General features: G+C 36.0%; 1 protein-coding gene across 2 annotated transcripts in view; it reads left to right on the forward strand.

Annotated features, from left to right (window-relative positions):
- KDM7A (lysine (K)-specific demethylase 7A) overlaps positions 1-14805 on the forward strand; it is an 89134-nt gene that overhangs the window by 53911 nt on the left and 20418 nt on the right. For both annotated transcript variants that reach the window (XM_012649788.1, XM_012649787.1), the window contains exons 3-9: positions 36-153; positions 4016-4176; positions 6075-6216; positions 6523-6709; positions 7901-8063; positions 11241-11328; positions 12919-13025. In XM_012649788.1, coding sequence (XP_012505242.1) covers positions 36-153; positions 4016-4176; positions 6075-6216; positions 6523-6709; positions 7901-8063; positions 11241-11328; positions 12919-13025 — 966 coding nt within the window. The remainder of the gene's footprint in view (positions 1-35; positions 154-4015; positions 4177-6074; positions 6217-6522; positions 6710-7900; positions 8064-11240; positions 11329-12918; positions 13026-14805) is intronic.

Below are 14805 nucleotides of genomic sequence, written 5' to 3' on the forward strand. Positions count from 1 at the left end.
AAACATTTTCTTTTTTTAATTTTCTAAAAATCCAGTGAAAAAGAGGAGAAACTGGCACAGGCACGACTACACAGAAATTGATGATGGTTCCAAACCAGTGCAAGCTGGAACTAGAACTTTTGTTAAGGAATTACGTTCTCGAGTCTTCCCAAGGTATGGAAACTTGTTCAAAGAAAATGTAAGAATGTTGGCTAATAAAGTGACATTATCTAAAGCAATGTTTTCAAACTTCAGACTGCATCTCATTATCGTTGTCAACCAGCTTTTCACTTTTTTTTTCTTAATGAGGTGGAATAGAAAAATATCAAGTAACAGAAGTAAGCAAGCATAGTTTCATGGAACTTTTGTTACAGTATGTGCACACTGGGTCACCATGTTAAAATATATTTCTTAACTGTGGGTCAAAGTCTAAAAAAAGTTCAAAATGCACTAGTCTGAGACAGTTGTCCCAATACTTGGTTCCTTACGATACGCAGCTGCTGCTTCTCTTTTCCTTTTACCTCATCACCTTCTGTTTTCCAACTGTGTTTTTCTCTCTTGTTGCTTTCCTCTCTGTCTCTACCCTAGGTCCACCAGAAGAGCGCACACAACCATTGCTTAGCCTCTGGTGGCAGCAGGACTGGGCTTTTTGATTTTTTTTTGAATAATGGAATATATTTGAGTTGTCTGTGGCTCAAAGAGAGTCAAAAGCATTATAAAGCATTTAATCATGCTAATTTAGACCATTTCCTCCTCACTGCCTGACATCTATTTAGGGTGGTAACGCTTAATAGGCTTTTACACAAGATCATATCCAGGCTTGTTAAAGGGGGAAGCAGAATTTAAATTTAAATCACAGTATCACATGCAACCTATTATGGAATTATTTCAGATCCTGGAATGATAAAACCGCTGCTATTTCTCCTCAGTCTTTGGCATTCCTCTCTATCCCCCGCCCCTTAATTCTTAAACAGAAACATATAATGATGAGCATCTACTGTTGGTTCCCTCAGGTCTACCAAGAGACAGAAAGAAAACATACATGAAATGTAGTATTTCTGCATGTTTTTATGGTGTTAAAGACCCTATTCTCAAATTTCCTCCTTTTATCTGTTTCAAAATTGTAGGAGAAATGTTTGCTTGTTTGTTTCCCTTTGTATTAGATAATGCTTGTTTGATTTGGAGCCTAGGCCGAGCGTTTTCAGTCTGGGTCTATTTGTGGGCTTTAGGGAGGCTTATGAGCTCCCTAAAACTGTATATACAATTTAGTGTCAATGTGTGAGTGTGCATTTTTCAGGGAGAGGAGCCATAGCTTTCATTTTTTTCTAATAGGTCCGTGACCCAAAAAAGTAGTGTTAAAAACACTGGCCTAGTAATTCATGTGGCTTTTCTGCCAAAGTGAGCATAAATGAGAAGAGATTGTAGGGATGATCACAAATGTCCAAACTATAATTACCATTGATTAAGGGTCTTTTTTGGTTTTGTTTTGTTTTGTTTAACTCCATAAACCTTTACATCATTTAAAGCCATAGTAGAGTAACAATAATTACTAAATTACACACACTTGATGTGATTACACTGACATGCATAAGATTAAGTGAATCTTAAGGGTTATCTTCCCTCTCCCCTATGTTAAGACTTGTGTAAGTTTTTTGAGACCCTTTTCTATATAAATAATAACATTTAAAACATTGATGTATATACATGTATAGATGCATAAAATTTTTAAAAATTAAAATGAAGCTATGTTATGACAGTGTTGTGCAGCTTGCTGTTTTTACTGTATTATATGTCATAGATGTCCTTCCATTTATATGCATAGATTTACCTCACTCCTTAACTGCTGTGTAGTATGCAAGAGTATATAAATACCAACCCCATGTGATATATGTTTAATTTGTCTCCAAGTTTTTCCTCTTGCAAATAATGTTGTACCTGTATTTTAAGCACTTATATTTATATATTTTTGATCAACAGGGGAAGTGAAACACCAAACATTTGAGATCAGGGTGTACAATTGATTTAAAATTCCCTGTTATTAACAGATTGAAGTTTAAGGCATTATCTAATCCTCAGAAGTTAGGGGAAGCAGGAACAATTGTGGATGCTTACTGGGGAAACTAAAAAGTAGTAACAGAACTCAAGTTCAGTAGATGAGGCAGATAAAGAACTAAGCCATCCACTTAAGACTGTCTAGGAAAAGTCTGTCTCAGTTTTCTTAGGCCTCAAACAGCTTTTGCCTTACAGAGAGGATGGGAAGATCGGAGCCCAGTAATTCAGAGAACCAGCATTTCCTTTTTCTCCTGTCTTTTCCTTGCCACATAGGCTGCAGACGACATCAAACAGTTCTGATCTGATTGTATAAATGGAACTGTTCTGTTTTAACCTTTAAGGCAAGTGTTGCACTTAATTTTGACTGTACAACAGCTGTGTCCTGTGCAGTTGGAGATAAAATCTAGAATACCCCATTGAAAGAGATCTGGAGGACAGTGACAAAGGGACAAATCATACTTAAGTATAATGCCTATAACATTGTTGATCATCAGAGAGGGCAGCTGGTGATCCAAACCTTCTTAGTGGCTTAAAGTTGCTACCTAATATTAAAACTTATCGAATGCTGGTTATAACAGATTATTTAAATTGGTAACTGTCAATGGGAGTGTTTTGGACACTTGTGTCAATGGGTAGAGACCAGGGATGTTAGTCATCGTCCAGTATGCAGAACAATTAATTGGTTTGTGTCCTGTTAGACTTGAAATGTCTGGCAAATATTTCTGTTTTTTGTTTTTTTTACTTTTTCAAATTATTATTATTTTTTAATTTCAGAATATTATGGGGGTACAAACATTTCAGTTACATAAATTGCTTTTGTACCCTTTGGTCAGAGTTATAAGTGTGCCCATCTCTCAGGTAGTGTGAATTTCTAGCAAATATTTGTGTGATACTTTATAGTAAGATAAAATCTGGTGTGTTATTACTTATCCTAACTCATGTTTTTATTTTAATGTACATCCTACCTTTTGTTCTCATGATGTCCTACAGAGCTTATGTTGAGTGGCTTCTGATCTTTTTTACTTCTCTTAAATCTAACCATTCATTAGAACTAGTTTTAAGCATTGTATTATTTTATGATGTCTTCTATTAAGTTTACATGAACATTTCCATGTTGAAATACAGGTTGAGTATCCCTTATCCAAAATGCTTGAGACCAGAAGTGTTTCAGATTTCAGATTATTTTTTATTTTGGAATATTTGCATTATGCTTACCAGTTGAACATTTCTTTTTTTTTTTTGAGACAGAGTCTCACTGTGTTGCCTGGGCTAGAGTGCCGTGGCATCATCCTAGCTCACAGCAACCTCAAACTCCTGGGCTCAAGCAATTCTTCTGCCTCAGCCTCCCGAGTAGCTGGGACTACAGGCATGCGCCACCATGCCTGGCTAATTTTTTCTATATATTTTTAGTTGTTCAATTAATTTCTTTCTATTTTTAGTAGAGACGGGGTCTCACTCTTGCCCAGGCAGGTCTCAAACTCCTGAGCTCAAACAATCCGCCTGCCTCGGCCTCCCAGAGAGCTAGGATTACAGGCGTGAGCCACCGCGCCCGGCCACCAGTTGAACATTTCTAATGTGAAAATGTGAAATACTCCAATGAGCATTTCCTTTGAGTGTTATGTCGACACTCAAAACATTTTGGATTTTGGAGCATTTAGGACTTTGAATTTTTGGATTAGGGATACTCAATCTGTACATATTTTACTATAAGTTAGTTTGATTTTTTTCTTTTTACAGTTAGAGCATTTTATGTATTTTTCTGATTATATGTATTGAATTAAGTAGATTGTTATATTACCTACAAATTTTGCTTTAGGATAGCAAAAGGGGCTTTATAAAACATTTCTTATTAAAAGGAGAATTAGGCATGATAGGTTAAGAACTATGGATACAGGTAATTATAACAGTATATGAATTAATCCATTATCACAGTATTATTTTTCAACTGAACTTAATGACATTTTATTCTTATGTTTTCCTGTAGTGCCGATGAAATCATTGTAAAGATGCATGGCAGCCAGCTGACACAAAGATATCTAGAGAAACATGGATTTGATGTCCCTATTATGGTCCCTAAATTAGATGATCTGGGGCTTAGGCTACCTTCACCTACTTTTTCTGTGATGGATGTGGAACACTATGTAGGTACGAACTTGATTCCTTTAAGTACCTGGGAAGACACCGTAAAAGTAAAAATGATGGTCCTAATCATATTAAAAGTTAAATGAAGAAATGTTAATTTAGTTCAGTTTCCTGGGTCAGGAAAAATGAAACTTAGTATCACCTATGTTGGAAACTATTTTTTCTCAGCAGACTTACAGCTGTCAGAAAACCAGAATGACACATTTTGCCTATTTTTACTCAGCTTCATCATGCTGCTTTCTTTGGTGTCATTAAATTTTCTGATACATGCTTAGGGAAAACCATTCCTGAGGGCAGCTACAGATACTAAGAAGAAGACATTGGAAGTTGGATTGGTTGTAGGCATCTGTAGAATACAGCCGCAAAATTCCCGGAGTCCAGTACATCAGCTGCACAATTAGTCCTCTGGAATCAGCCTTGTGACCTCTTGCTGTTTAGAGGAGGGACCGTAAAAAGGAGATCATTTCAAACCTGTTTTTATAGTAATGACTTGGTGAATGTTGCCATGTAAGGACATCTGGACTTAATTTGTGATTTTGAAGCCCAGGAAGGGATAAGAAACAAGGGGGAAAACTCTTTCTCTATTGCTGTGTTGAGGTTTGCAGTTATTCCATTCATTCTCATTTCGATAGTTACAGGAAAGCTGACTGTAGACACCCTTCCTTGTCAGAGATAGATAGAGATTACTGGAGGATTAGATCCCATATCTACCTTGACTTAAAATTGTGTATTCACTATAATATCTAATCTCCTCAACATGGAATATCTGAAAACTTGTCCCTTTATTGAGCCGTTGGTTGACAGTTCTCATTGATAATTGTTTCACTGAAGAAATCCAATTAAATGTCATGACTTCACATTCAGCTAAATTTGAATATTTGATAAATTAGGGGATGAGGTTTAACATAAACCTATTTGCATAGATAGCAACTGTAAAATAAATATTAATAGCTAGTGTAAATATAAGTATAGGAAAAAATGTTCAAACTGCTTTATAGCTAACTTTTTAATACTGCAAAGCACTTCAGTTAAATATTAGTAACAGAACTGTGTTACCCTCTAAAGATAAAATAGTCTGTGAGACAATGCTTTCTTAAACTATATGAAATTAAAGTAAGAAAATGCATTTATTTGTTTTCTATTTCACATTGGTTAAGCATTGCCATATTTTGAATTCCACCGTATCCTATAGTCTCTTGTAAAACTGATTATACTTCCTAGGGTAGCAATGCAATGGTCTATAAACATCACTTCATGGTTTTATAAGAAAACTAAATTAGTCAAAATTCAGAACTTAGGTATTCAGACACTGACACTAATCTGAACTGATTTTTGCTTCCTAACCACTAATTTTTTCTTGAAAGAGAATATTAAAAAAGAGAAGACATTATCAGGAGAACAGAAATTGTTTGTCCTGGTCAACTTGCTCACTAATTCCCCAATGACTGATCTGTTTTTTAAAATGATAGAATCTTAGGTATTAGAGAAGTGAAAGGGAAAAGTCAGTCCTCTCATTTTACATGTCTCAGAATATTGGCATCCAGAAAGTGTTGCACAATTTCCACATACAATATAATGTATTTTTTGTCATTATGAGCTGCACATAAGATATCGTTGGTATGTGGAAAGCTTTGTAAGTCATATAAATTTTTATGCTCAGTGTTAGTTATGCATCTCTTATTGCTTTATTCTTTTACTCAAAAACTGTCCCCTTTTTTCTAAAGGTCCAGTTGAACTTTAAAAAGTAAGAATATAGGAAGAATCTTTGTCTAGGTTATATAGTTGTATAGTTGGTTTAATTATCATACCAAGTAAATATAGTCTTTAAAATATTTTTGTTTAGGGCATCTATTTTATGTAACTCTTAAGCCCAATAATAAGACTATAATTTTTCTCTGCAGGTGGTGACAAAGTGATAGATGTCATTGATGTGGCGAGGCAGGCAGACAGCAAAATGACACTTCACAATTATGTTAAATACTTCATGAATCCTAACAGACCAAAAGTGTTAAATGTGATCAGCCTTGAATTTTCGGATACAAAGTAAGTAGTTCTGGACATTTTGGCTTAGCATCCTGAGTGTTAGCTAAATGTAGTTTAATGACATTTATTTCAGTAAGAAACATAATTGTGACTGCTAAAATCATCCAGTGGTAACAATGTTATAAATTTTGCAGTGGCACGCTCAGAGAATATTTAGAAATAAGATGTGTTTTAAACTTTAAGTATTGTTGTTAACCTTAAGTTCCCGTTAATTACTTGGTTTGGGTTGAGATGGGAGAAGCAATTTTAAAAAGTTTTAATTTGCATGATGTGGGTGTGTGTGTATGTTTGTTTTTTTTTTTAAAGGATGTCTGAATTGGTGGAGGTCCCTGATATAGCCAAAAAACTTTCTTGGGTGGAAAATTATTGGCCAGATGATTCAGTCTTTCCCAAGCCATTTGTCCAGAAATACTGCTTAATGGGCGTTCAAGACAGCTACACAGATTTCCACATTGACTTCGGTGGAACTTCAGTCTGGTACCATGTCCTCTGGGTAAGACTGGGGTAGTTTTTTGTTCTCTCATTGACAAAAACATATAGCCATATTTTTTCAGTGGTGTATTCATTTGCTGTAAATGACATTTGTAAAGGGGAAGGTTTTTCTACTTTTTAAGTAGTAACTATCACTTTGCTTTTAAACATTATAATTTGTATTTTATCCCAAGTAATGAAAGAGCCATGATGTTTTTATTTAGATTTAGATTCCATTTTTGCCCCCATCTTTTAAATTGGTTTCTTTTAGCCTTTTTGTCTCTGTTTCCTCTTCCTCCTAGTTAATTATCCATTAATCCTTGACTCAAATACCTAAGAAGGAGCAAAATTATAGTAATAATTGCTTCTGGCTTTAAGGTAGGGCAAGGACAGCTAGTTGGATCCAGGAATGTCCATAAAAATACCAATTCTTTGCAGTTTATATTCACCTTGCTTTATCTAGAACTGCAGTGTTCAATACAGTAGCCGCTAGCCATGTGGGGCTAAATTTAATTAAAATTGAATTAAATAAAAATTCAATCCTCATCTGCACTCATCACATTTCAAGTGCTCAGTCGCCACATATGGCTAGTGACTGCTGTATTGGATAGCACAGACATTAAAAAATTTTTATCATTACAGAAAGTTCTATTGGAGAATAGTGATCTAGAACCAAATCTTCATCCGTGTCAAATGTCTATGCCCTGGCAGTGCTCTGGACTCTATTTGATGCTGTGTCCTTGGACTCTTGTTCCTTTTCTTCATGAAGAAGCAAAGAGTTAGTTTATTAAAGGAAGTTTATTTACAGGTCTTTAAACATAATCTTTATGTTAGAGATCATAGGAGAAAGAGTGAAGTTTGCAGAAAGGACTCTGTAACCTGGAGGCCTGTCAACACATACTTAACTTCTTTACCCTGAAAATGAGAGGAGGTCAGTGGAATGTTTATGGTTCTCTACCCTCCTTTCTCACAGCTATTTCTTCAACACTACTTTATTGACTCCTTGTCAGCTGGGGAGGGCAAGCTTTAGCTCCTGTGAAAATGTTTCTTAAGTCAATAGCTACTGATCAGGTGTGTGAAATGTCTTTGAACTTAAAAATTCTGATAATTATCTAACTTAATTTAGATCATTATATTGGGAAATTGCATCAATGTAGGCCATCCTAAGAATGGCTTTTGCTTTTTCAAAAATAGTTCGATTACTTCGTTCTAGGGTGAGAAGATTTTTTATTTGATAAAGCCAACAGATGAAAATTTGGCACTCTATGAATCTTGGAGTTCATCTGTGACCCAGAGTGAGGTGTTCTTTGGAGATAAGGTGGATAAATGCTACAAATGTGTGGTAAAGCAGGGACATACCTTATTTGTTCCTACAGGTAAGGTTTTCATCCTACTTCCTACTCCCCAGTTGATACTCAGTCACATAGAGTCAGCTTTTAGTTAGAGCCTCTGGCTTCAACATGTTTGAAGTAGTTTTTAGTCGTTACATAAGAAATAATTCTAATCTTGGACTTTTTACTTTTCATCCCTTAGAGGACTTGTCTTAGGACTTCTTTTGGCATTATATCATTTGCCTTCAGTTTTATTTTTATGGAGGTAAAATTCACATACCATTATTCACCCTTTTGAAGTATATAATTTAGTGACTTTTAGTAGAGATTGACAAGCTTGTACAATCATCACCACTGTCTAAATTTCAGAACATTTTCATCATCTCAGAAAGATACCCATATACCCTTTAGCAGTCATGCCCCATTCCTCCCTCCCCTGGGCTCCTGGCAACCACTAATGTACTTCATGTTTCTGTGGATTTACCCATTCTGGACACTTTATATAAGTGGAATCATACACCGTGGCCTTTTTTGTCTAGCTTCTTTCACTTAGCATAATGTTTTCTAGACTCATTCATGTAGCACATAACAGTACTTCATCTTTTTATGGCCCAGTAATATTCCTTTGTAGGGATATACAGGTTAAGCATCCCTAATCTGGAAATTGAAACTCTGAAATATTCTAAAATCCAAGACTTTTTGAGCACTGACATAACACTCAAAGGAAATGCCGCTCATTGGAGTATTTTGGATTTTGGGTTTTCAGATTAGGGATGCACAGCTGGTGAGTGTATAATGCTATATCTTCTTTGGAGAAATGTCTGTTCAAACTCTTTGCCCGTTTTTAAATTGGGTTGTCTGTTTTTATTTTTGAGTTTGTAGATGTTCTTTATGTATTCTGTATATTAGACCCATATCAGATATATGATTTGCAAATATTTTGTCCCATTCTGTGGGTCAGTTTTTCACTTTCTTGATAATATCCTTTGATGCACAAAAGTTTTAAATTTTAATGACGTTCCTTTCACTTTTAACTTTGGTCACTCTCCATTGCTGTTAAAGGGCAAACCTGCTGTAAGAATCTGGGCTACTGTCCTGGGACAATTAGGAGACAAAGGGTATGTCTTCAAAGACCATAGCAAGGGACTGAGTATCAGTCTTAGCTGTAGCCTCAAGAACAGGTATCAGGCCTGTCATTTTGAGATGTGAATGGATACAGCATATAGACTATCCAGACCAGGGGTTTTGAGAATTGTGTTCTTTTTCCTTGGGCAGCCTTAATGGCTGCAGAGTTCACAGGGATCTGTTACCACAGGCTTTGCTTTCTTACCTTGCCTCTGGCATATATAATAATAAATGTGTGTTGAATAAATGAATGAATAAATGCATAGAACTACTAGAATATTTGCCTAGATAAGTTTCAGTATTTTCATTGTGAATGAGCTAAGCTTCCCCCTTTGGTCCTCTTCTTAGTTCTCCCTTTCATAATAAATATTTTGTTATGCCTTCTTCAAAATCTTGCATTGAAATTCATAATTCATAGTTCATGCACAACTAATTTTTAAAAAAAATGAATTTAATGACCTAACTGGAATATAAAGAAGAAATAAAAAGGTAATTTATAATGAAATACTATTTCAGTATGTGGCTGTTTAGGCATAGCAGCATCAGAGAACTGAATGAAATGGTTAGCTGCATAAGCCAGCAAACCAGTGTAGGTGTGTGTTAGTGACAGCACAAATTCTGTCAGCGTCGTTGGTGTAGGCTAGTGGTTCTCAGACTTCCTGGAGTATCAGAATCACCTAAAGGGCTTGTTACAACACAGATTGCTGGCCTCATCCCCAGGATTCCGATTCTATAGATCTGGAGTGGACCTGAGAATTTGCATTTCTGACAAGTTCTTGACTGATGTAGGTGTTGCTGGTCTAGGGACCACACTTGGAGAACCACTGCTACAGGCAATGTAAATTTTTTTCCAAGGTAGTTGACAACTATAAACTTCCAAATAAACTGCAGTTCTTTTCATTTATAGAGTTGTCGTGTTCTTGGAAATTGTGCCAAAACCATGTAAAAATACTTTGTTTAGGTAAATAATGGAGTACTAGTTTCTAGGCTCAGATAGTTAATAGACAGGCTTTGTACATATGTGAACGCCCAGCAGAAGTTGACAGTCCTGAGTGATGTGGGACAGTTTCTTATTGTGTAGAACTGTCTTCTATGTTGCGCTTCTGGCTCTTAGTCACAAAATGCCGGTAGTGCTTTCTGATCATTGTGACAATCAAAAAAGCCTCCAAACTTGCCAAAACACCCTGTACAGGCAGTACTGCCACTATTGAGAACCACTGATGTGTAGAATTTGTAACTGGCATGGACAAACTTCTGATTTGTGGTTTTGGGGTCAAACTCAAGTCTTTGTGCCTTTGAGCACACAAATGGGCACACTTGGAAGTGAGTCCTTTGGTTTTTTTGATATTGTGTTACAGCACAGTGAGGGGTCAAAGATGAAGAATATCAGGAAAATGGGATTTGTGTATTTTAAAAGCTAATTTTCATACAAATGTGTGTGTATATATTTATTTACATGAAGTCTTTATGTTAAGTCTGCCAGCATTTCTTTCAAAAGTTGTGTCGTCTCTTAGAAATGATTCTTATTTTGAAAACATTTATGGGAAAACAAAACATCATTTTGATTGCCAACATTTATATCTTCAGGACCATAGCCCTTCATAATTAAATGTGAGCGATCTGCCGTTTCCTTCTTACGGAGTCGGGTCACAGGTTGAGTCCCCTGATCCTCCCCTGCTTACCTTTGGGGCCACTCAGTTTAGGATGGCCCTGGGGAGGCTGAGTGCTCAGCCAGTCCCAGTGCTCTTTCGTGGAAATTGTGCTTTCCTAATTCAAACCATATTTGACTTGTCTCGGAGAAAAATCTTTTACGTGAAGTTGCATTGTATTTTTAAACTAAACAACGAAAACAGCAACAACCAGAAAAAAACCTTCACCTTATTCCTCAAACTCCGCACACAGCCTGGCATATAAAATAAGCATTTTATAAATATTTAATTAAATGAATCTATAGATTGTAATAGACATTAACTTCTCTAGCACTGGAGTATGAAGTGAACTGATATTGGTGTTTCAAGTTACTTCACAGGTAGATATCACATTTGTTTGGTTTAAATATTGAGAAATTACTGATTTGTATACTTTTAACCATTTCAGGGTGGATTCATGCTGTGCTCACTTCTCAGGACTGTATGGCTTTTGGGGGGAACTTTCTGCACAACCTTAACATTGGCATGCAGCTCAGGTTTGTGTCATCAGTATTTAGGATCCTTTGTCCTTTCTTAAATAGGACAGTCTTTTTTTTTTTAAGTTAAAAAAAAATTCACAGCATTTTATTTGAGATCCCATGGAGATAGGCCCTGAGAAATGATTAGGAATAAGAACTTTTAACAAAAGTAGTATTTTTAAAATTTTGTCAGGAGGATACTTGATGCATTTCAAATCTAAAACCAAAATAGTAACTTAGTTTGATAATATCTCCCTAGATTTCAAAATTTTATAAAAATGTATGTGTTCTCCTTTGGCTATTCTTGCAATGAGGGAAACAAATGAAATCCAGTCAGACTCAGGTGTGACATATGCTGCTAGAAAAAAGCAACCTTAAGTCACAATTGCTATCAAAATATCTGCTTTAATTTTGCTGCAGGTAAAGGATTAACAGCTATTTCTCCTTCTGTATGAGAATTTGATCTTTGCCTAACTCTGTTCCCCTGATAGTCTAATGAAGGGAGAATGTTACTAGGCAACAATGCTTATGGTAAAAATGATTCCTAATTGATAAACTGTATCAGGACTGGGAGAACTAAAAATAGCTCGTAGGAAGCCTATCTTTGGGCTTCCCTGAGTGTGTGACTCTTGTCACTTGGCATGCACATGAGAATCCCTGGAAGCTGTGCATCTGTGTGTGGAGTTATTACAGTAGACAGTGAGGCTGGGCACAGTGGCTCACACCCATAATCCCACTTTTTAGGGAGGCTGAGGGAGGAGGATTGCTTGAGTCCAAGAGTTTGAGACCAGCCTAGGCAACATACCAAGACCCTGTCTCTACAAAAAAAACAAATAGCCAGGCATGGTGGCATGTACCTGTAATGCCAGCTACTCAGGAGTCTGAGGTGCGAGGATCACCTGAGCCCAGGAATTGGAGTTTGCAGTGAGCTATAGCCTGGGTGACAGTGAGATCCTGTCTCTAAAGAAAAATAAATAAAATAAGATAAAATACTGTTTAAAAAAGAGAGAGCGAAAGAGAGAGTGAGGCTCCTATAGGACGTGAGACTGTAAGCCAGGGCAGCTCCCAGAACTACCAAATGTGGATCTCCTCTCTTTGCACCTGAGCTATCCCTGAGGGAGAGATGTCTCCTGCTGTATGAACTGCTGCAAGGACTCTGACAGAAGACTAACACTGTGGCAAGCTATGGTTCCTGTCTTCTCACCTTGGTTATAGCACCAAGTAAGGTCTTAAGGTTGAATGCTTAGTTGAGGCTAAAGAAAACTTTCTGGATGGGTGTTGCAATGTTGTCCAATACAGGGAGCTGTTTTGTAAATACATTGTTTCTCTTATAGTGGAGCCCTTGTAAAATCCCTTTTATTAAAACTAGGATGCAAATCCCAAGGTGTGATCTTTGATGAAGCTCAGTGTAATTCTTAGGCATGCTATCAAATTTGTTAAAGTCAGAACCTGGATAAGATAATTCAGTCTTGTCCAAATGTGGTGTTGTTGCTAAGTAATATACAGTACTTAATTTGTCTTATGTTTTACTTTCAAGTTGGTTGCCTTCATTTAATTTTGAAATACCAATAGTAACATTAAATATTTTTTCAAATTTTATTCATTTAGGTGTTATGAGATGGAGAAAAGGCTAAAAACACCAGATCTTTTCAAATTCCCTTTCTTCGAAGCCATATGTTGGTTTGTAGCCAAAAACTTGCTGGAAACCCTGAAAGGTAATTAATAATTTATACTTTTTTATATGATATGATATATAATATTTGTAAATCCACTGAAAGCCACCTAACAGAGTCCCCTTTCTATTAGAGTATAGATGTCACCCTATTTTGTTTTTTCAATACATGATTTCCTCTCTCCATGAACCTTTTTAGCGAATTAGAGTCACTAGTCCATAACCTAACAACCTATGTTCTTAAAAAAACAGCTATGTGAAGGACTGTCAGAACAACGTAAGTAATGTTGGAAAGTGTTCATTTCATCTAGTAGTCTAGTAGCCTGTACACATTATCAAGCATGTAAAAGTGCCTCCCACACCCTCTCAAAATTGTAGTTTATATCAAGTGATTGTTACCTAATATGTGTTCTGAAACATTTGCTTTAAAAAATCCAGGGAATGATTTTCATGTCCTGAGACAATCAGGTAATGTTTACGCCATCACCTTTATGACCATTGTGCTGGCTAGAATAATTCACTTGTTAGGATGCAAACCAACTTTTCAATTGCCAGGTTATGACTCTGTAGTTGCAGAAAAATATTTTCTTTGAATATCCCTTTATTTAAACTTAAATACTTACTTTTTAAAATGTGGAATTTCAGATTTTGATATTTTTATATTTGGGCGTAATAATCCTTGAGCAGTCAAGTTGGAGACTGAGTATCACTTCTGCCTCTATCCATTTTCTGCTTTTCTGTACTTGAGCCAGAGAGAATATAGTTTGGTTTTTGTGCTGTTTAAATTTTCTAGTCAGTTTGCAAATAGTACTACTGTCATAATTTATAACTCTCAGAAGAACAGATATAAACAGATTAAACAGTAAAGTTTATTCTGAACATTTGTTTCTTTTTCCATTAAAAGTTACATAAGAAGAAAAGGTAAAATGAAAAGAAATAACCAAAAATTTACTTCCCAGGATAGCATGTACAGAACTAAAGTGATAAAATTTGTGTATGGTTTTTTTCTCAAAAGAAAAGACCTCGTCTTTGAGGAGGAGGAAATAACAGTGGCACCCTAAACCCCACACCCCACACAGCACAGTGTAGAGGGAGATGTCTTGACAGTGCTGCAGGTGTGTGTGATGAAGGTAGGATCCCATGGATGGAGAGGAATAGGTACTTTCTTCCCAAGACCAGTCTCTACTCCAGAAATGAATCATTATCATGAATCCCTGAATCGTTTAGTGTTTTCAGGTATTTTTCCTGGCTATAGGAATGTAACAATGCACCGTACAGTTGAGTTTTCAGTAAAATACTGTACAGTAGAGTTCATAGTCTCCTATTTAAGTACAAGTCTAGAAAAGCAGGAACACTTATACATACTTACAAAAACACTTACAAATGTCCTTGTTTTGTGAAAATAAAACTCAACTACTGAACCCTCTAGTAAGAAATTGGCATCTCGATTTCTCCCATCTCTTCCGTCCTTGTGTCCCAAGATGCCAAATTCCTATCTTATGGTTAGCTAGGAGAAACTATCCATTCATACACATGCACATGCCCCTGGGGTGATGCACAATGGTCTCTTTTTCCCCTAATGTCTAAGAGAGGCTCATAATTCAACTTTTTAGAGCAAATTAAGAGTTTATCTGAAAGAATTTTTCTGTTACTCTTGAAGCCACAGCAGCAATTTGCTTAGTCTTAGAAATAACTATTTAGTCTTTGTATTAGGCCATCAAAAGCAAGCAAATAAAAATGTGAGGATTTTAACTTAGAACATGTTAAATCTACAGATCAATTTTGGTAAAATTTTTATTAAATATTGAGTTTTCTAAAAATAA

This window comes from Propithecus coquereli, unplaced genomic scaffold (assembly GCF_000956105.1).
Source record: "Propithecus coquereli isolate 6110/MARCELLA unplaced genomic scaffold, Pcoq_1.0 Scaffold302, whole genome shotgun sequence".
NCBI classification, from domain to species: domain Eukaryota; kingdom Metazoa; phylum Chordata; class Mammalia; order Primates; family Indriidae; genus Propithecus; species Propithecus coquereli.